This window comes from Lissotriton helveticus, chromosome 8, assembly GCF_964261635.1.
Source record: "Lissotriton helveticus chromosome 8, aLisHel1.1, whole genome shotgun sequence".
NCBI classification, from domain to species: domain Eukaryota; kingdom Metazoa; phylum Chordata; class Amphibia; order Caudata; family Salamandridae; genus Lissotriton; species Lissotriton helveticus.
The window spans coordinates 194,382,711-194,404,710 of record NC_136069.1 but is presented as its reverse complement, the minus strand read 5'-3'; the positions used below and the strand labels follow the sequence as shown (position 1 = coordinate 194,404,710).

The 22,000-nt window shown below is 44.7% G+C and overlaps 1 protein-coding gene across 6 annotated transcripts in view; it reads left to right on the top strand.

The window, feature by feature from the left end:
* The window catches only part of LOC144772512 (carbonyl reductase [NADPH] 1-like), a 166,986-nt gene that overhangs the window by 83,327 nt on the left and 61,659 nt on the right, over nucleotides 1-22,000 (top strand). For all 6 annotated transcript variants that reach the window (XM_078656894.1, XM_078656893.1, XM_078656896.1 and 3 more), the window contains one exon: nucleotides 3,751-4,062. In XM_078656894.1, the coding sequence (XP_078513020.1) occupies nucleotides 3,774-4,062 (289 nt within the window). In that variant the 5' untranslated portion in view covers nucleotides 3,751-3,773. The remainder of the gene's footprint in view (nucleotides 1-3,750; nucleotides 4,063-22,000) is intronic.

Genomic DNA, 22,000 nt, shown 5'->3' with positions numbered 1-22,000 from the left:
CACTTTTTGGCCGCGTCTGCTCATATAATCACTGGCACCTGCCACAGTGGGCGTGGCTAAATCGCAAAGCCTTCTGTGCCTTGTAGTACGCTGGCCCTCTTCCCACAGTGGGGCCACTCAACAGTCCTTGCAATTTGAAGCAAGTATTCACCAAGTGGAGTAAAGTAAAGCGCTGTAAGCCCTCAGATTGCGCTTTGCAGCAGTGAATTCGTGCTCAAGGCAGCACCACCTGCATTGGAGCTGCTCTTGTCTTCGTTCCGTCTTTGCAAGCCCCTTCTCAGAGCCTGCACGAACCCTTCGTAAGGTGGGCCTCGCTTCTCGACTGGGCAAACAGCCGATATCCATATAGTCTAAACAGGAAGCCCCAAATTAAAGCAAAGCCACACGAAGTTCAGATCAGCACGTTTATTTGCATCCATTTCACTGCTCGCTCCTTGACAGCTTTCAGAGCAATCTGCGGCCGGCGCTACTTCCGAGGGACTACTTTTTTTTTAATCGTAAATATTTTAAAGAACGTATATTTTATTTTTTTATATAGCCTATGTCCATCTGCAGACCCTGACACTTACAACGATGTATCGGGTGTTTGGATTGGTGCTGTTGTTCCTGAGTTTACCCGCCTCAAAGGTTCAAAGTTCTCTCTTTATAATAGTAGTATAGATATCTTTTGTATTTCCAGCCCTGTGGGTCCCCCTCCCTGTGGTACCTCCTCGCCCTGACGAAGGTGCGGCCCTACCCGGGCCCTACACCGAAACGCGCGTTGGCGTATTTCCCGAGGGTGGCAGTCTTCGATCTGAATCAGACGATTTGATCCATCATCTCTTGCCCCCCCTGTGCTTTTGTCATCGCAACATTGTCTATCTTGGTTGCGTCTATAGGCCCTTATGTACCTGTTTATTTAATGAGTGGAAAAATCCTTGAATGAGAGATAGTGTGAAAGTTATGAATGTGGTTTGAATCTAGTATGGTACGGTGTGTGCGGGACTGTGTTTTTAATGAATTCCTTTGACATTGTACGTAAGATAAATATATGTTATGTCTTTTTTATGGCTATAATAATGAAAAAAACTTTTTTACAAAAATGAATCAGATCAAATAACTGATCAAAAAAAAGAATCTAAAGGTATCCATGTGTGTCTGGCTCCAATTCTAGTTTGTCACCCCCAATGTAGAGAGTAGGATCCTCTAGAAGGACCTTTCTATACTATCTGGGCAGGGTTTCTTGTTTCTTTTTTGCTATGTATCTCTATAGGGGCTCATTTTACTAAGAGCTACTATAAGAGTTCAGGGGGGCAGAGGGCAATATGGTCTGGCTCTCAGGCACCCCAAGGTTGCCTACTCCATTATGGTCCAACTGACGTGTCATGTATGGAATCAGACAACTTGTTTCATTAAACCCAACATTTTACTAAAGTCAGGTTTTTTTTTTATTGGCATTTCAAAACTTTGCAATGACAAGTTGTGTCATACATACAATACGTAACTTTTTACAAACCCACTACATTACAGCACTCCACCTCCAACCATGTACATTTTTGTACCGTAGTAAGATTCAGCATATGTTAAAAACAGTTTTGATCTTTCCATGGTATAGTTTGCACATTAACCTTTATACAACAGATTCATCGAGATAGGAAATGAGGTATGTCCAAAAGTCTCTGGGGCGTGCACTCAGTGGTAGTTCTTCCTCATATGTCTTCAGTGTGTCTCTACAATATGCCATGCCTTGTAGCCAATGTTTGACTTGTGGTGCATTTTTACTACCCCATGTGAGGGAGATTCTACATTTTGCCACTAGTAGAGCTATCCCGCAGAATTTACGTTTCAATGCTCGCTCCTCCGGTAGTAGTCCCAATAAGCACGTTTTGATGCTACAGTCTATGTCAATACCCACCATGCCTGTCAGTGCACTCACTATCTTTACCCAATAGTCTGCCACTCCTGTACAGTACCAGGCCAGATGTATAAAATCTGCATTCTCAGCACCACATCTCTGGCATTTGGAGTCAATTTGTAGGCCATATTCATGTAAGCGCGCCGGGGTGTAGTAAGTTTGATGCAAATATTTAATGTGTATCATGCGTAGATTACCGTTTGGTATTTCTGCATATAGTCTGGACACTAAGTGAGTAGGTGTGGGGGATGTAAGCAGTAATTGAAGCATTTTCAATGGTTGTGGTTCATTAGGGAATGTGGGGTATAGGTCGTTGACCGCACTCTGTAATCTATGGTATGTGAATTTAAACAGCATCCTTTGGTTCTGTACGTAGGACAGATCCTCCAACTTCCTGAATACCCCATCTTGAAACAGGTCACCCATCGAGTCTATCCCCACCTGTCTAAGTAAGTCCATTCCCACATTCCCTCATCAATAGGTCTGTGTCTGGGGTAGATGATAATTTGTAAGGAAGACAAATGGGAAACTGCACACAGAGTTTATTACAACTTGATTTGTTCATCCAAATCCAGCGGAGTAGGAAAGTGGAAATTTGAGCAGAAGGAGTCCACTCGCCTGAAGTGGGATGAGATACTATGACAGGGTCAAATAATGGGGATCCCCCGCGGTAGAGGAGTGCTTCAGAAAGAGTAGAATTGACATTCTTTGCTCTTTGAGAAAGACTTGAGTCCCCTATATTATCTTCATAAGTATCATTAGGATTGGCTGAAAAGAAATTATCAGAATCTGAAAGATCATCTGAAGGGTCTTTAGGATGGGAATCATCTAAGAAAGAAATCTTTCATTTCTGAGGAAGCGGGGGCAGTCAGACATGGAAAAATAAAAAGAGGTAGATTGAACTTGGGGCTGAGACTCCTTAGCTGTTCTTTACTTTGAGGAGGTCCCGCGCCCCAGAACAGCTTGGGACTCATTTCTTGGATAAGTGGGTAAATCATTAATTTATAAAATGCGGGGACAATAGATTAACTTAACACCTCCTGAATCGACTGTAGTGATGCTGACACCGTGGAGTTTATGATTGAAATGAATGAATGGATTATTTATACAGCCCGTATACATACCCTAAGGCATCTAGGCGCTGATGCAGTTGCAGCTTACTGGTGAGGCAGAGTATGGAGGATCAAATTTCCAAGGCAAAAATCCAGGTCTTCAAAACCTTACGAAAAGGAAGGTGTAACTCTAGGCCGGATATAGATAAAGGAGTATTACAGAGCCTAGCTGCCACGACCGAGAAAGCTCTTCATCCCCATCATGCTCTACTGTATCTCAGAACAGCCAGCAGATGTTTATTGACAGTTAACATTGCTTCCTCCTCCAGCTAATGGGAAGGGACTGCAAGGGGCATTACTGGTCTACATGGATGCTGGCACTGACGACCTGCTTGTCTGAAACGCTTGTCTGTTCCAACTGTCTAGATTGTCCTCAACACCGGTTCCGTCATCAGGAACCTAGGTTCAAGCAGCACCTTTCCCAGGGGCGCACTTCCCAGCATGCTCAGCTGCTTCCCAGAGGTAACCGCATCCTCCAACACTTGCTTTCCAATAGTAGCTAATGCTTCATTCATTTTTATTAATCAAATTGATATCACTAACCTAGTTACATAATGGGCTCACTCAGGAGAGAACAGGAACATCACATTTTTAGCAGATCTTCTCTTTGACAAGCTCCTACCATTGGCAAAACTTGTTTTATTTGTAGCCCCCACCTCTAGACGACCTTTTCTTACTCCCATTTGTTGGTATGCATTGCTGTTTTCTGATGCCATTTCTTTTGGCCTTTTCCGCTCTCTTTAGTGCTTGAAGTTGGAAGTCCAAATATGGCCAACAGCAATGTAGCAGTGGTGACTGGAGCTAATAAAGGCATCGGACTGGCTATTGTGCGGGCTCTCTGCAAGCGGGTCAAAGGGGACGTATACCTGACAGCCCGAGACCCCAAGCTGGGTGAAGCGTCTGTGAAAAAGCTTAAAGAGGAGGAGGGCCTGACTTCTCATTTCCACCAGCTGGACATCACCAACCTGCAGAGTATCACCAGGCTGAGAGACTTCTTGAAGAAAGAGTATGGAGGAATAGACATTCTGATCAATAACGCAGGAATTGTTTTCAGAGGTAAATTGCGGTTGATTAAGTCTGTACTTGTTTGCGTGTCCTCTAAGCTAGACCAATGTTCAGATATTGCAGAGAATAGGACTACATTGCATATTTGTGCTATCAACATTAGAATTCCATGTCAGTGTTAAGTGATCTGCTAAGAAAGAAGCTTAGGTAAATTGTTGGTGTGTGCCCATGTCACCCAAGGTCTAACCCTTCTTGCCTGTCATGGCATGATGGCCCAAATTCACAAACATGAGAACACACTGTTATCAAGGCCAGGGTGCCCCTCACAGTGGTGTAGCCACATTTTATTTGCCAGCTGATCCAGACGTGTGGACATTTAGAGATCTTGGGAGCAAAAGCAGGATTTCAGCAAATGATAAGCTGGCATTTCTCCTCCAGCCCTCCACGCACAACCCTCTTATATATTGCCTCCCCCATGAGCATGGGCATGCTGACATCTGTTGACGGAGGCTCAATGTCACACATGCACATCACTCATGAGTAGAACTGATAGTTACTGCCCTTGAAGGCCCCTTTCTGTCAATGGTTAGATTTACATGTTTGAGCTCTAATTTATGCATAAGACTGTAACTCGGGTCTCCAGCGCTCATGTAACACATGAGATGTGCATTATAGGTGTGAGATGCAAAAAGGAGACACTTTTGTCTCCTGAGTCAGCCTTCTCTAGCAGTGTAACCAGAGGGTAATAGAAGGTGCACATTGCAACACACCTCAGACAGCTAGCGATGTGCTGAAAGATGCACCTGCCATGCCCACGGCATGTACGATGAGTGCAAACACGTGCGCACGTAACATAATTTTCACCGTGCAGGTACTCACTAGGTTTTGTTATCTGGCCTCAATTATGATCTTGGGACTGAAACATGATTGTTTGATTCCCTCGCCTTAGTTGTAAAAACTGGAAAGGTCATGACTTGTCTAAAGTTCTACAAAAGAGACCGAGATTTTTGCCAGAGTGAGCTCTCATTGAAAGTTGCAAGATACTGTACATACTGTGACCATTTCTAGTGGTATTCCAAAACAACTGCATTTATGTTGATCTTGTGCAACTATTTATGTTGCAGACAAAGGGCCTCATTTATGAGGCCTTGCGTCAGTTTTGCGCTTCTGATGCGTCACTTTTTGTGACGCATTGGCGGCGTACAACATGCCTCCTGTTGCGCACTATTTACAAAGTGACGCATCTAAGCAGATGCGTCACGTTGTAAACCCCTGCGCTACATTATACCTGCGTCAGGTATAATGTATGCAGGGGGGGCGTCCCCCCGCAAAAAGCTTCATAGTAGTGAGATTTCACTGCGTCACTTCTAGGACACCGTTGCGTCAAAATCTTGTGCCTGCCTCACAGCAGGCGTAAGACTGACGCAGGCCCTTTTACATGGGGCTTGCCCCATGTGAAAGGACGCATTGCTGGAGTTGCGTCACTTTTGTGACACACTCCAGCAATGCATCACTTTTGCGCTTACAGATACGTCAGAAATACTGACGTATCTGTAACTCCTTGCGACATGATGCGTCATACGTTAAATATGACGCATCAGGTATGTCGCAAGGAGTGCGCACTGAGAAGTGATGCATCGCTGCTTTCACGCAGCGATGCGTCATTTCTCATAAATGAGGCCCAAAGAACTTACAGTGATAATGATACCAGTTCAACCCTAAAAGGGCTTTCTTCCATTCATAGTCACTGGTTTACGTTTGGCACATAAAAGCGCTGACTAGATATGGAACAAGCATTGGCAAAGCCGATTGTTTTTTTTTTTTTTTAAATGGGCTGAAAAACAAGTCATTGGGTGAGGGTGCATTTTACAGATTTACATTTGCTTTTTTTAACTTTAGCATCTTTGCAATTTTCCTGCTCTACTTGCGTAGGTAGAGTGTGCAGGTTATTACTTGACTTGCTCGGAATAAATTGTATGACCCTTGGAATTTAAAAGACATCATAAGTAGATAATCTTAAATTTGAGATAAGGGAGAAACATCATTGCAAAACCTGCAGAGAAACAATGTGATTAGGAAACAACACAAACATTAAATTACTATTAAGAACCTGGTAAAAGATATATAGCGGAACTCTAACAAAGGGATTTTTCTATGTAAAGATTTACAAATCCAAACAAGCATGAAACCATTTTTAGAAAAGTCACCCGTACTGACCGCATACTTATCACTGCTGGAATATTGTACTAAGCAGTGTTCCTGGTCAGAGACTGATGCTGGACTCAGCCCAGTCACCTGGGTACTAAATCCCCAAAAAAGTGCGGCTGCAAAAACGTTGGATTACAGAATCATTTTTCAACATCCTTATTTACAGAAGCTTAATTTTAGGATTTTTCACACCCTAATCCTACGAATGACCAGGAAAAATCCCCCATATGAGTGGATTTTCCTCTGTTGCTTTGTATTGGAGTGGAAATAAGAGTGTTTTCACAAAAACTGGACTGTCATTTTGGAATGGGGTAAATAACAACAAAGCCAAAATGTTTTCCATTTTCTGAGATAATTTCTAATTTATGTATTTACTGCTATAAAAAGAATGCTGACATAATTTGCAAATTGGGTTTGTGAAATAATCAATCCCCTTCCTATTTTCAGAATGTATAGAAGAAGCCTTTAATCTACATGGGAGATTATTTTGCATAAGAAGAAAAGGCACAAACAAGTGAAATTTTCAAAATATGCATCTTTCTGCCAGACTTTGGCTTTTATTGCCTTATGGTTACTCTTGTTAATGATAATGAATAATCTTGCCAGAAAGGTTTGTCTGTAATTTTGTAACTCCAAAAATATGGAATTGTAGGTAAATCGTATGTGCAAAGCTAGAATTCATACATTTCTGTGACTCTAGTAGCAGGGGAAGCAGAGGTTTGCAAAAACAGATAAGCATTGTGGATATTAGGTGTTCTGCAAATGCAATGTATTAGTAAAAATGTGCACTATTCCATACATTTATGTAGATCTTCCCACCATATATTTTCCTTTCATAGTAAACAGCACTTTTGCTGCTCATAGTAATTAATGGGGTTTGAGCTGGATACCATTGGTATCAGTATTTCTTGGATGCAGGAATATCACCATGTCCCGCACTGGGATCCCGACAGTGCCCTTAGAAATTGAGGGACTTACTGCCAGAATCAGTAACCACAACCAATTGCCAGGCTAATTCCTTATTTTTCAGCGGCTTCCCAATTGAACATTTCACCAGATTTAAACTGGTGAGGTACCAGAGTAGAAGGCATTGGGAATTCAGTACTTGCTGCATTACTTTTCATCCCCTATTCGAGCGCTATATTTGATACCAGCAAAAATGGATATCACCTAGCCCCCAGAACGAGGGTCTTTGGGTTTTTAAAATTTTAAAAGAGCAATTTGGCAGGTATTAAAGGGATGTAGTGAATTAGTGAGGCCATATACAAACATGAATTTGGTTCTTTATCACTATCTATTCTGAGAACAAAATGGTAACTAGCCTTCAGTGTTAACCAGAAGTCCAGATCTCACACTGAAAGGAACAAGGGATAACTGTGCCAATGATTCCCCCATGCTTGCAGACCATAACATGCTGGCCCATTTCTTTGCTTATGATACATTTCTGCTAGCTAAAATCAGGGCTGGTTTACAAACACTTGTTGACAGATTTAAATCTGTTTTGTACGTTATATGGTCTTAAAATTAATGCTTCCAAAACCAAGCATATAACTTATTTCAGGGGGTCGAGGGGTACCTTAAGCTTGGGAAGGTATGTTTTGGAAAGGGTCAAGGTTTTAACTATTTAGGGATTTATCTGCCTGTTTCATGATCATGGGCCCCATAGATTTCTGAAAGCTCACTTTTATTAACCCATAGAGCTGGGGCTATTCTTAGATTTGCTTAAAAGGCACCCTGGTATCTGATTCTTCCAGCAGTGGAGATAGAGAAGGCCCAACCAAGGGGTGCTGTATTATATGGCACAGAACCATGGGTCCACTGTCACGCAGGTCAACTGGGAACTAGTGATAACAACTTCATAAGAGCTCTAACAGTAATGGAGAGAGGCACCCCCTTAGTTGGACCTTGACCTTAAGCCTATATCTGCGTTTGCCACCCTTACGCCAGTACTTTATTGGGTTCCTTTAGAGAGGGATTTTGTTGATATTCTCAGTATAAACAGCTCCAAGAAGATCAAGTGCTTGGCCTATGTCAAAAAATAATTGTATGACGTGGGCCTAATTAATTTTTGGAAAGAGCCCTCCTCTGTCACACCTACTGTGGTTACTGTTGTCAAATCGGAATACTGGGAGAGAGTTGCTGCTCAGAATGAATTGCCTAGTTCCAATAGCAGCTGAACAAGGCTTTTTCTATTGCATAAGACTGCGCCTAAGGCAGAGAAATTCCTAAATTGTATCCAACTGGTGTGTACACACTCACATTTTTGAAGAGGTACAGGACTTTGCCGATTGTTGTGTTTACATCAACATGGGATCCTGCACAGTCAGGGTCTACATTGTGTCTATCATGCATGTTTTTCTATAAGACCGTGGAACAGTTGCTATTCTTTTGCCCAAAATATTCTAGCGCTAGGTGGATTGTGCCCTTGCGTCATCTTCTGGGAATGACAAATCACACAAATGCTTTCAGAATTTGTAAAAGTGATTCTACAAGTATGAAAGTGCCTTCCTATATGTTACATTATGTTATGATAAATTAATGTATGTATTAGAATAATTATCCGAGGGCGGGTATCCAGGCACTTAAGTAGCTGTGTGGGCGTGAGGTCCCAGAGGTGCTTATATGAAGAGCCAGGTCTTCGGCTTCTTGCGGAACTCAAGATGTGAGGAGGTGGCTATGATGTATTGAGGCTTGTGGATGTGGGTGGGACCAATAACTGAAGTGGGTGGAGCCTCTGAAGGAAGTGTGCAGAGCCGGGAACGTAGGTGGGGCCTTTTAAAAAAATTTGAGCACCTGCACCTAATATTTTACAAATTAAGCACTGGCCATGGCTGTCTTGGGATTCAGAGACCCGAAAATGTCGATGCCCACTCTTTCAAAGGGGATGACAATTACAGGAAATGGTTGCAGAATGCATCTGAGGTCCTCATCCGAGGCAAATAAAGGTGGGTGACAAGCCTGTCAAAGTTCTTGTCCTGCCCCCAAATGACATGCCACAAGCCAGCTCCAGTACAAAAGCCCTGCAGCACTGAGGGACCACCAAAACACGTGTTGCCCCAGGAACCTTAGGCTCGCTATACAGGAGACCGTCCTCCCAGTAGATCGGGTATTCACCAAAGGTGTCACCAGCTGCCTAGGCCTCAACTTGCCACCACAGGCCCTCAAGAGTGGGGTACTCCATCTGGGCCTTGCGGAACTCCTCCCTTCCGGGTGAGACCCTTTCCAGCTGCAAGTTGCCCAGTTCATGCAGTTTGCCCAGGGTGGCAACCTCCTCCCCTGGAGGCTCTGGGGATTCCCCTCAGGTTCAGCCTCTTTCTGCACCATAGGAGTTTCAAGAGCGGGTTCCCACACACTTTGCCCTTCCTCTTTTTGGCAGGCACCTAGGTCATTCTTACAGGCTCCAGTTCTTCCTGACTACCCTCTGAGCATCTCATCTGCTACCTGAGCTCCACCTCCTTCCAGATGGTGTGCTCCAGGTCATTTCCAAGCAGACAATCCACATGCATGGACAGACTCACAGCTCCCCTTAAAGAGCCCGAGACACCCCACTCAAGGGAACCAGAGCCACTGGCTAGTGACTCTCATGATTTCAGCTGCAACTCCTTGGTGGAATACATTACAGATTACCAGCTCTGAGGTTACCAGCTGGCCTCTGATGGTCATCATGCAGGCTCCAGTATCTCTCAGAACCTCCACCCACTGCCCATTGATGGTGACCCAGTGCCTGAATTTCCTAGTTTTACTAGGCATGTGAGTTCTCTGCACCATCTAGTTGTCACCCGGGACACCTGAGAAACCTCTATATTGTCCCCCACAATAACTGGGACAATCTCCTCCCCAAGGGCTACACTCACCAACCCGTGTGACTGCCCACCAGTGGGGGCCATGCCCGCTTGGGATACTTGGCAGCCCCCTTGAAGTGCCCTTCCTGTTGGCATTCCTAGCACTTGGAGGTGCCTTCCCTGATGACTTACTATCAGAGAACGATTTGTTATTTTTCTCAGTTGCAGGATGGGAGTCCTGACCCGTGGAACTAGTTTGGGGCCCTAAGAGAACCCCTTAGTTTTATTTTTTTCTCCCTCCTTCTAATGGTGGGAACCCTATCCACCCTTTGGGTGATCCCCCTCCAGATACCTTCTTGTGGACTTTGATAATGACTCAGTGGTCCACTTCCTACACAAACTAGCTGGAGTCAGTGAGCTAACTAGCAATCAGGTGTTGGCGCAGATCTGCAAAACAAAGACTTACCATTTGCTCCTTTGCAATCAAATTGTACAGCCCCTGATTATCTTTTACTTCACCACCCTTCACCCAACCAGCCAGTGCTTTGCAAAAGGAATCCAAACATTTCACCTAGGTCTGTTGGGCCAGTTTCTGGCTGTCTCTAAACGAAACATCCGCCATGTACGTCTCTGGGGTAAGCCAATCAGCGTGCAAAGACCTATGGCAACTCTCTTTAATTAATCTGGAACAAGTTCTAAAAGATCAACCAATAACAACTAAAAAGGAAACAAGAAAAATAATAGAGAAGAGGTGGCACATCAACACTGATGTTTATTCATGTTTACATTGAGATAACATAATACTTTCCGCAATATACAAAAGAAAAAAATTTATTATTATAATTCCACAAATTGGCACTCACACTTTCATACTTCAGTCATACTGCTGGTAATGGTCTACCTGGACACCTTGATTGTTTGGTAATATTACAGTGGTCGAGTCCAGGCAGCATAAGGAACCAAGCCTTGTTTTGTTCATAAACTTTCTAAAAGTGGCATTTTCAGAATTGCAATTTAAAATCTGACTTCACCATAAATTAGGTTTTTAAAATAGGATTCCAGTGACTCAAACATGAATTAGTCATCTATACTCATATGGAAATTACACTTATAAAATGTAATAAGGCAACTTCAATGTTATCCTATTGGAAAATAGATAGGCCTTGCAGTAGTGTAAAACAAATTGAAGACATTTTCAAACCCAGGCCTTTTAAAACTTGAATGTACAAGTCCAAATTTTTAAATACATTGCACCCTGCCCTTTGGACTGTTCAGTACAAAAGGGGGTGGTGATGGACGGAGCATCTGAACCAATCAAACACTCACACCCAGTCAAAAGATATGGGTTTGATCCATCACCGTTCTTTAGCCCACTCTGCCACCCCAGTTCAGACATGGCTATATGCAAATCATTCTGACCCTGTGCCTCATGGGAACAGTCCAGCCCGAACCGCCAAGCCATGCCTTCCCTGGACCGGAAACAAGCTTCCGAGGACCGGTTTCTCGCATTACAGCCGTCTTCAGCCCAGCTTGCTTGAATCCAGTGGCAAAGTGAGCAAGGGACTCACGTCTGAGCATACCCTGCCACACTTATGGCGGCCAAAGCGGTACAAAAGGGGGTGGTGATGGACGGAGCATCTGAACCAATCAAACACTCACACCCAGTCAAAAGATCTGGGTTTGATCCATCACCGTTCTTTAGCCCACTCTGCCACCCCAGTTCAGACATGGCTATATGCAAATCAGTCTGACCCTGTGCCTCATGGGAACAGTCCAGGCCGAACCGCCAAGCCATGCCTTCCCTGGACTGGAAACAAGCTTCCGAGGACCGGTTTCTGGCATTACAGCCGTCTTCAGCCCGGCTTGCTTGAATCCAGTGGCAAAGTGAGCAAGGGACTCACGTCTGAGCATACCCTGCCACACTTATGGCGGCCAAAGCGGTACAAAAGGGGGTGGTGATGGACGGATTCAAGCAAGCCGGGCTGAAGACGGCTGAAATGCCAGAAACCGGTTCTCGGAAGCTTGTTTCCGGTCCAGGGAAGGCATGGCTTGGCAGTTCGGGCTGGACTGTTCCCATGAGGCACAGGGTCAGACTGATTTGCATATGGCCATGTCTGAACTGGGGTGGCGGAGTGGGCTAAAGAACGGTGATGGATTAAACCCAGATCTGTGTACTGGGTGTGAGTGTTTGATTGGTTCAGATGCTCCATCCATCACCACCCCCTTTTGTACCACTTTGTTTGCCATAAGTTGGCAGGGTATGCTCAGACGTGAGTCCCTTGCCCACTTTGCCACTGGATTCAAGCAAGCCGGGCTGAAGACGGCTGAAATGCCAGAAACCGGTCCTCGGAAGCTTGTTTCCGGTCCAGGGAAGGCATGGCTTGGCAGTTCGGGCTGGACTGTTCCCATGAGGCACAGGGTCAGACTGATTTGCATATGGTCATGTCTGAACTGGGGTGGCGGAGTGGGCTAAAGAACGGTGATGGATTAAACCCAGATCTGTTGACTGGGTGTGAGTGTGTCATGTAGCTCCTGAATATCCTTATACCGTGTTAAGTTAGCATAGGCGCATTAGAGGTTTAAACGCCATTTTTCCTTTTTGTAACTTCTGCACACGACACTTAATTGCTGACTTAGCTTTCAACCTAGTAGTTCGCTGTGGTTTATATGAGAATAATATGTTATTGCTCTGATATCAGCTTTGCTTAATAAACTATGTCTGCACAGAGAGTGCTGAAGTTTCAGGAACAACACGATACAGAATTGTTATGAGGTCTGATCTCCACGCCTTCATAGTCATAACATAAGTGCAGCTTCTGCCAACTCTGGGCTTGAGGCGGGTTTTATATTGCTTTGCTTGGGGCACAATAAACACACTTGATGCGGTTCACATGAAGAGAGAGCTGGTGTATGCTGATGTGATTCCTTCATGCTAGGAAACTAAGGTATGGGCCCGCCCTAATACAACCCAAAGAAACCTTCTTAGCAAATAATATAATATGTGTGTTAGGGAGGGTGAGATATAAGTGTTGTTAACTCTTATCCATTTACAGCATGTTCACATGCTGTCACATTCGCTTTTTATGGATTAGTAACTATGCTGGTAATTTTGCTACTGATAATATGTTTACTTGTATTATCTAAGATACTGCGCCTGAGAAGACGGCATTAGTAAATAAACATTTCAAATGCTCATGTGTTCTTCTTTACTCCATGTTCTGGTTTGTAATGATAGTATAACGAAAGAGTGTTCATGAGTTCCACGTATCCTGAGGTACTGTAAGTTCATGTTCTGGTTTGTCTAAACATTGGGAGTTCGATAAGACCAATGAGACACTGTAGCTAGCTCGGTAAGGGGTAAGTTGGGTACTAAGGTGAGTTTTGGGTCACCCTAATTCGCCAAGGTTCCAATCCTCTGTGCACAGTTCTGTGTGAGAACAGAAACCCTGCGACATGGCGCCCAACGTTTTCGGTGGTCTTATATCATGACACTCGAGTAGTATATCGTTCTAACCTTAACCCCTTCACTTCCGTTTCCGGAAAACGGGGTGTCGGTGAAACCTACCTATTTTTTTAAATAGGTCTTATTCAAGCTGGTTTCTTTCACAAACGGTTTCTTTGAATTACTACCCAGTTGTGCTACAAAGTATTCTTTGTTTTTCAGTATTTCCGGTGGTATCATGGCGGCAGTGGCCATTGCGCAACATAGCCGAATTGCGGTGCGCAACCACTTGCAGACTTATCTTGTCCCATTGGAGGGCATGGCTGTGGTTTTTGTGGTGTGTGCAGACCCGGCGTACCCATTTGAACTGTTTTACTCTTGGGTTACGTTTCCGGAGGTGGATGCGAATTCTCAAGTGTTCCTCCACTACACACCCTCCGCTGTACCGGCTGAATATACTCGGTACAGGGCACTGGAAATACCTATTAATCATTGGCAGCATCGCGTTTGGTTTGATGGCGCCCTCCCACACTCTTTATCAGCTGCGCGGTTAGGCCCACTCTCCATTCCGGGTACTGATTGGCCTGCTTTGGGGGGCTTTACCCCGCACCCAAATCACGGCGCTTGTCCTCTAGCATATATTTGTAGGCTACATGTGGTCGCGATTGCTGTGATTCGAGCGTTAGTGCAATACATAGGTCGTCATCTCCCGGGAGGTCCACCCGGGGGTGCGGCCGTTCAAATGGAACGTGGCGGTTTAAAATTGAATCCAGTTATGGTCAATTCGGTTTTTGGTAAGCGTCCTGATGATAAGGATGACTTTCCTTTTTGGCTTGCCGAGAAGTTTGACCAGCTGGAAGCTGTGTTCCCAAATTCTACTCCTGCTGATAAACATAGGATGTTAACGATTACTTTACCTAAGGATTTAGCTCCCGAACTAGTCGACTGTGAGAGCTGGGGAAAAACTTTTGCGGCAGTTTTTACGAGGTGCTTCGGCACCCCGTCGATGACGCAGCTGCCCGAGATCGTCAAACGTGTTCAGGATGATCACGGACCGGAGGCAGCTGTTGAATTGGGTATGCGCCTGTGTGGTTCGTTTGAGATCGTTAGCGATCTCATACTCTCCAATGTTAAAGGAGACGCAGTGAACTTTCAGGTGTCTAATGCTTTGGCACTTATACCCGATGCCGAGAAATCCCGCCAGTTGGCGAAAATTGTGGTGGCCGCTTATAAAACAATCGGTCGCACAAGTAAAGGTTTGAAGTATTTCGCGGTCAAGGAGAAGAAACAAACGCAAGTGCAGTCTGCTGCGGCAGACGTACAACCCAAGTCCAAGAAACAAAATTGGCCTCAGAAACAGAAACAGGGGAAGCAAAAACAGCAGACACAGGATTCTTATCCTGCACCACTAGTTCCTGCGCCGGCTGAGAAAGTTTATGATTTGTGCGACCGCGCGATGATTAAATCACCTGATCGATTTCAGGGTTCTGATCAACGCCCTCCTCGTTCCTTTCAGGACTCATCGGCCCCGAAGACCGGTGGAGGAGGAGGCGGACGGGGACGTGGTGGCCAACAAGGACGTGGCCAGCCCCGCCAGACGGACGGCGCAGCGAAGCAGGAAGATTCTGCGCAAAAGCGACCACAGTTTGCGAAGAAAAAGGTCGCGGCCTTAACGGCGCATAGATATGCCACAGATAGTGAGAACGCGGCTTCGGAATCTGACGTGGGCTCTGACCTTGCTGGACAGCGTGGCGGAGATTACCATAGTGAGAGAGGCGCTGCGTCCACTACTGAGGGTGACAGCGACTGATGTCTACGTTGTAATAGAAACAGCCGATACTAGACTTGCTCCCCCTGAAAGACTTTATGAAATTGTCCTGTTAATTGAAGGTGACATACAGCGTACCGTCAGAGGGGTGTTTTGGGAGAATCTTTCTTCTACATATGACATTTTGCTTTCGGAGGCTGACTGGCCCCCACCTTTTGTGCTCGCGGCGCCGCGAGGGGAGGAGGTGATCCTCTCCAGTTTCGCGAAAACGGTCTCGACAGAGCATGCGCAGCATTTTGCAGAAGAGTGGGCTCGGGCTCTTGCGCCGGCTCTGTACCGCAACCAATGTGGTTGGGATAAATTGTCTCCTTGCCACGAAATTTCGTTGCGGTCTGAGCCGCAGCCTCAGCCTCAATATCCCATATGGCGTGAAGCAAAAGCTTCCGTCGCAGAAATCCTTGAACAACTGGAATATCAGGGAGTTATTGAAACGTGTGTGTCACCGATGAATAATCCCCTTTTTACTGTGAACAAGCCTGACGGATCATATCGTTTGGTATTGGATTATCGGCATTTAAACTCGCATTGCCGTAACTGTGCTGTACAGAATACTCACGGCTCTGCCCTAGTGGATAGTCTAGTGCGTAAGCGTTTCAAAACAACGCTTGACATATCCAACGGTTTCTATGCCCATAGATTGGATAGCCTTAGCTCCCAATGGACAAGTTTTACAAGCGCTGGAGTGCAAAAACAATTCCGGCGTCTTCCAATGGGCTACAAGAATAGTCCTGGTATTTTTACCGCACGCATAGTCTCTCTGTTAGAGAGAATCGACCCGGATGCTTATTCGTATGTGGATGACATTTATCTCACAGACGACGAAATTTGGATGCATCTGTGTCGAGTGAATTCGATTATTTGTAACTTTGCTGATATGGGTTACAAGTTTAATTTTGCAAAATCGCACATTGCAGAACACACAGTGTTGTTCCTCGGCTATGAGCTGAACAATGAAGGTAGAGGTTTGGCTCCTCACTTCTTGGAGAAATGCGCTCAATTGCGCGCTCCTACAACACTGAAAAAATTACAGTCTTTACTGGGCTTTTTGAATTTCAGAAGGACATACATTCCGGAATATGCCCAGCGTATCAAGCCGTTGTATGCATTGATACAACCAACCTTTTCAAAATCATGCTGGCTGCCTGAGCACTCAGCCATCTTGCAGTCCTTGCAGGCTGATCTGCTCGCTTCTAAATTTTTACTGACTCGTGATAACCACACCAACCTGGTGATAAGAATAATTCCTGGGACGGTGGGTTTCACGTATCTCACTTTTAATGAAGGAGACACAGTACCTATTGCTTACAAGTCACACTTGTACACTTCGGCTGAATTGCGGTTTCCCACTGTGGAGAAAGTTTTAACTGCTGTACAGATGGCGATTCTTAAGGAACGAGCTCTGTCACAGGGGAAGCGCATGTTAGTGGTGACACCCTGCCCTCATCTGGAGGCAGTCACGAAAGCCAGTGTACCGAATTCTAAAGCTTTGCACCCCCGGTGGATTCAATGGGCTGCGTCCTTGACGTCCACGGATGTCACGTTTATTTTTGACGCCTCATTACGGTCGCAAGAGTACTTGCAGTATGAATTCGTTCATCCTGCTCCTCTAGCTATGCGACCTTTGGAGGACTTCCATTGCATCATTTACACTGATGGGTCGGCACAGGTTGCGCATGGCTCTAAACATGCCTACGTTTCCGCATGCGCTATTGTGGTCGGTGCTATGTTGAACGATGAGTTCATTTCCAGGGAAGTGCACACGCTGCCCCTGGGCGATTGCACCGCACAATTGGCAGAGCTTCGTGCTCTTTTACTAGCGTTGGAGTACGCAGATCCAAGTGTTACTACTCTCATCGTGAGTGATTCATACTACTGTGTCCAGTCTTACAATGAAAACTTGTTCTTTTGGATTCAGAATGATTTTCGTGATTCCAAGGGTAGCACAATAAAACACAAGATGATCTGGGTTCGAGTGGCGGAACTTAAGGATAAGTTACCACTCGTTTATGTGATTCATACTCTTGGCCATCAGCGCTTGGGAGTTCACGCTGTCGGTAACTCGCTTGCAGATGAAGCGGCGAAATCAGCAGTATCTACATACTTAGTTGCAGCGGTTACTAGATCCAAAACCAAGATTGATAGCGACATCTTGGCGGCAGTTGCTGCCTCTGAGAAGGGAGGTAAACATCCTTCGGGATTCCCTTCAAAGTACAAATACCACTTAAGTCCCGAAAAGGTTCCTTTTGTGACAATTCCTGATGTTGGGGAACGGCTGATTCCCAACTCGGATCGCAGGGCAGACTTGATTACAGCGGCACATGAAGGTGTGGCGTCTGCGCATGCGGGCGTCTCGGCCACTGTATCTCAATTACAACAGAGTTTCTGGTGGCGGGGACTGTACAAACAGACGCGTGATTATGTTCTTCTTTGTGACATTTGCCAGCAGATTAAACCTTCAACTGCTACGCGTCCGCCACAGACACAGTTGTACATTTCTAATAAACCACTTGGTTGTGTTTATTTAGATCACTGCGGTCCTTTTTCATCTGATACTGCATATAAGTACATCTTAGTAGCAGTTGACTCATGCACACGCTTTGTGTGGGTATGGCCCCATCGCAGCGCTGATTCACGGACTGTCATTAGAGATTTGCGTGTCTTTATAGGGATTTTTGCCTGTGGTACCTTCCATTCGGATCAGGGTCCGGCTTTCGCCTCTAAGGCGTATAAGGATGCCATGACTTCGTTGGGGGTCCAAGTCAAGTTTTCGTCTCCCTACAGACCTGAGGGTAACAGTGTAGTTGAGCGAATGAACCGTGATTTAAAGCAATCTTTGACAGCCCGAGTTATAGGCACTGGCAGAAACTGGCTGGCCCACCTCAATGGCGTGCAGCGTGCTCTTAATAATCTCCCTAGAAGGTCTCTGGGTGGGCGGCCCCATACGAAATGCTCTTTGGCATCAAGATGTACGTCCCTGACCTTGACGGTCTAGACTGTGTGGTTCGCGCCACTTCCTTTGACGCAGATGAACATTGCAATGTTTTACAGAATCTACAAAAGACCAGAGACAGTCTTGCAAAGGAACATTTGCCCTCCACGTCGGATGATGCGTTGCAGATCCCGGTAGTTGGCTGGCTACCCCAAGTAGGCGAACTGGTTCGAGAGAAGATCGATAACAAGAAAGAATTTGGTCCTTCCTATCGAGCTCCGGTTCCAGTCCTTGGAGTGAAGGGCACAAGAACAGTCATTTTACCACCACTTCCTGGTCGTAAGGAAAACAGGTTTATTTCTATTGACAATGTCAAGATACACAGAGTGGCCGATTCTTCTTAGCATGACACCGGCTGTTTCCTGTCCTTCCATTGTGAGAAATTCAGTTATGCCCACTGCTTCTAATATTGAACCTGAAGTGGCCATCGAATTACCTGCAGTTTCCAGTCCTTTGTTAAATAATTTACCCGGAACTAACATTGATGAGATAGACTATGCCTACCCCACTGATTTGTCCATGCCTGACCTGCAAACACGTTTAGCCACGGAATCCAGATTTTCATTTGACTCTGCTTCCCTTGCCTCGAAGAAACCCTCACGTATTGCAGTTTATGCTAGCTTGTTTAAAAAACATTTTTTGATTCCACCTTGGACATACATTTGGCTGGTCCTTTTTTCAGTTTACCTTTTTATGTCAATTGGTTTTGTGTTTTATTTTTTTCGAATCATCAATGGACACTATGTCGAGGAAAGAACATGCATTACTCATCTAAATGGAACTTTGGCCCCGCTTTCCTCGTCACATTCTACACACAGATTTAAAAGAGACTTGACTTTGGTTAACATCACAGCATGGCCTGTCCTTGATGGAATACTGTGGGATGCAGTTCGATTTCAAATTCATGGCCCAACGGAAGTCGTTAATGTTCCTAATGTACTTAGAGTGAATATGGGGGATGTGGTGAAACAGAACATTCGTTCTGATGACTGGGATGTTAATGCTGTAGAAAGTTTATTTTCTGATTTGCAATACTATGCTGCCTTTGATGCTGAGGATTTATATTTAGAATCTGCTAATTATGGTGATTTATTTTGTTACCAACATTATGGAAATCACTTCTTACATAAAACATCATCCCGGAGGGATACTGTTAATTTTACACGGTGGGAACATTGCCCAGCACCTACACAAGGCAGTTCTGAAACGTTTCTGAAAAAGTATACCTATTTCACTGACTTTAACCAGTCCAATCCCGAGTCCTTTTATTTTAAATTTCTGAAAAAGCCAATGTCCAAGGTTAGACTTACCGATACTAAATTGTTGTATTCGAAGGCCTTCCTTGATCAATTAGTTACTGGAGGCTACGAGTTATGGAAAGAAACAATAGACCTTAAATCAGTTTGGGGTTCGAAAGCCTGGCAGGTACAAGGCACTGAGGCTTTGCACCGTGCATGTCTGATCCCGAATCATATGTTGTTTCTGAATGGAACAATTTCCCAGACCACATGCTTTGGATTGGCTACTTCTAAAAAATTAAACACCCCTATTATCCTGGAGCTAGAGGAATATGAAGGTTGGAGTAACTTTACTCGGTTGTCCATTAGAGAATTACAGGCCCTCGTCCATAATTCTTCCTTTAACATTTCCAGTATGAATCCAAAAGGTTGGCTGCTTTGGCACCGTAGTGCTGACTCTTGCCAAAATCGATTTTTGGGTTTAACTGACGGTTTTAAGACTGTTAGATCTGATCCCCGGTTTGACTTAGCCCACACTGTCACAACTTATTCTGTAGGCAAATTGTGTCAGAATTGGCTGAAACATTCAACGTTATCTGCAGTTAAAAGTCACCTTTCCCAACTGAATGCAGACGTGGATTTGAATGATTTCATTAAAGGCCCGGCTAGTGGCAGGTCGAAAAGGTGGATATATGCAGTTTACAATGAAATTTGGAAACTATCTCAGATTGAGGCTGCTACCCGCCTTAGGGGTATTGATCAGGCAAATCTTGAAAAGGTGCTTGCAGTTGTTGACAATAGTATTAACGTGCTTTCATCTAGAATTTACACATTGGATAATATTGTGTCGTCAGTTGTCGATATTGTGCATGATGAAGTATCAGTCTTATACCATGGTCAGAATCAATTACGATCAATCATGCAATTTGCATGGACCCTTCAGACTCTGAAAAATGGTAAAGTTCCCTGGGGTTACATGAACGTTTCTTCTTTATTTGCACCGTTTAATTTGACTGACAAACAACGCTTGCTTTCAATGCGTGATGCTACCTTTAGTATGTTGCATATTGAGAGGTTAGAATCCTTGCCTTTTTCCGTGGCAGAGGCCACTGCTGCAACGTGGCTTATCCACGGTTTAATAACGCTGCCTTTTGCTTTATATAAATTTTCAAATTGTATGAAATATGTACCAATTGGTCGTTATGAACCTTTAGGTAGTGGTTTCCTTCATGAAGTCTGGTCACTTCCATACACATATAGATGTTTCAAAGATGATCAAGAAGTTTATCTAACTGGGGAGGAGTGCACTGAGACGCCTGATCATTCATTAATGTGTAGACACATACAGTTACATGGTTCATGCAACAAAGACCGACCGAATATGGCTTGCGTTTTGCAAGGCACGCCAGTTCCTGCTATCATCCCCACGTTTAAATTATTAGAAAATGGTAGTTATTTAATGCTCAATAATGAAGACTGTTGTAGGTTAATTAAAGGTATAGCTTTTATCGTAACAGTGAGTGAACGGGTTATTTGCTGCAGAAATGTTCTGTATCCTCCCACACATGAACATAGGGAGTATTCCATCTGGCCACAGATACCAACCTTGGGAGCAGAATTCAGCGGCATGGCAAGAATAAGGGCTCTTTTGTCCCAGAGAGAGGTGGCCTTGAGCTCGGCCCGTGAAACTTTCGTGCTTCACATTGCAAACACCCGTACAGAGGTTCAGGCTCTTTTAAACACTGATTTGCGTGTGCATTTCGGAGAGATGGTTCGTACTATCTTTAACGCATCCTCCACGAAAGGCCTAGCACATTTTTTTAAAATTGTTAGCAGTGGTCTCGTGACTTCCTTTGAAAAGATTTTTGGAGTCATCCCTGCTTTCTTCCATTCTATTTTTTCAACGTTGTTTGGAGGATTCCCATTTTTCCTTGCATTAGCAGCGGGCGCTCTAGTGGTTTTCGGTATTTTTAAATATGGATGTCCTTCCTGTGCAAGACCCCGCCCAGCAGCTGCTGACGCTGTTCCGCAATCGCATGCTTGAATATTATGGCACACTGCCGTTAGCGATATTGAGCACGGCATATGGATTATCTTTTCGATTCTCCTATTTCACCTGTGTCCAGCCTGTATTTCACTGCCTGACCTGTGATTTCGATTGGGCCATTGATTTGTGCCTCTGCGGACCGGTTTCTCCTGACGTCGACTTTGATCAGCTAATGTGTCCTATCGTGGCTCACGAGTTGGTTTGTCCTGGCGGAAGGATTATGGCCTTAGCAGTGGTACATGGACTAATTGGTCCCTGGAATATACTGTCGGCAGCGCAACAATTCTTGGAACTGAGCTTTCTTGAAAACCCACCAAGCTGTCCTCTGATAGTGATAGAGGATCCGGTGCTTGGAGAACACGTATGTTCTTTTCAACTTTTAAATTGGATGGCTGAACTGTTTTCGGATGAAGACGGTGACTTCCTATTGGAGGCCGTTGCTGCTTATTTTGCAT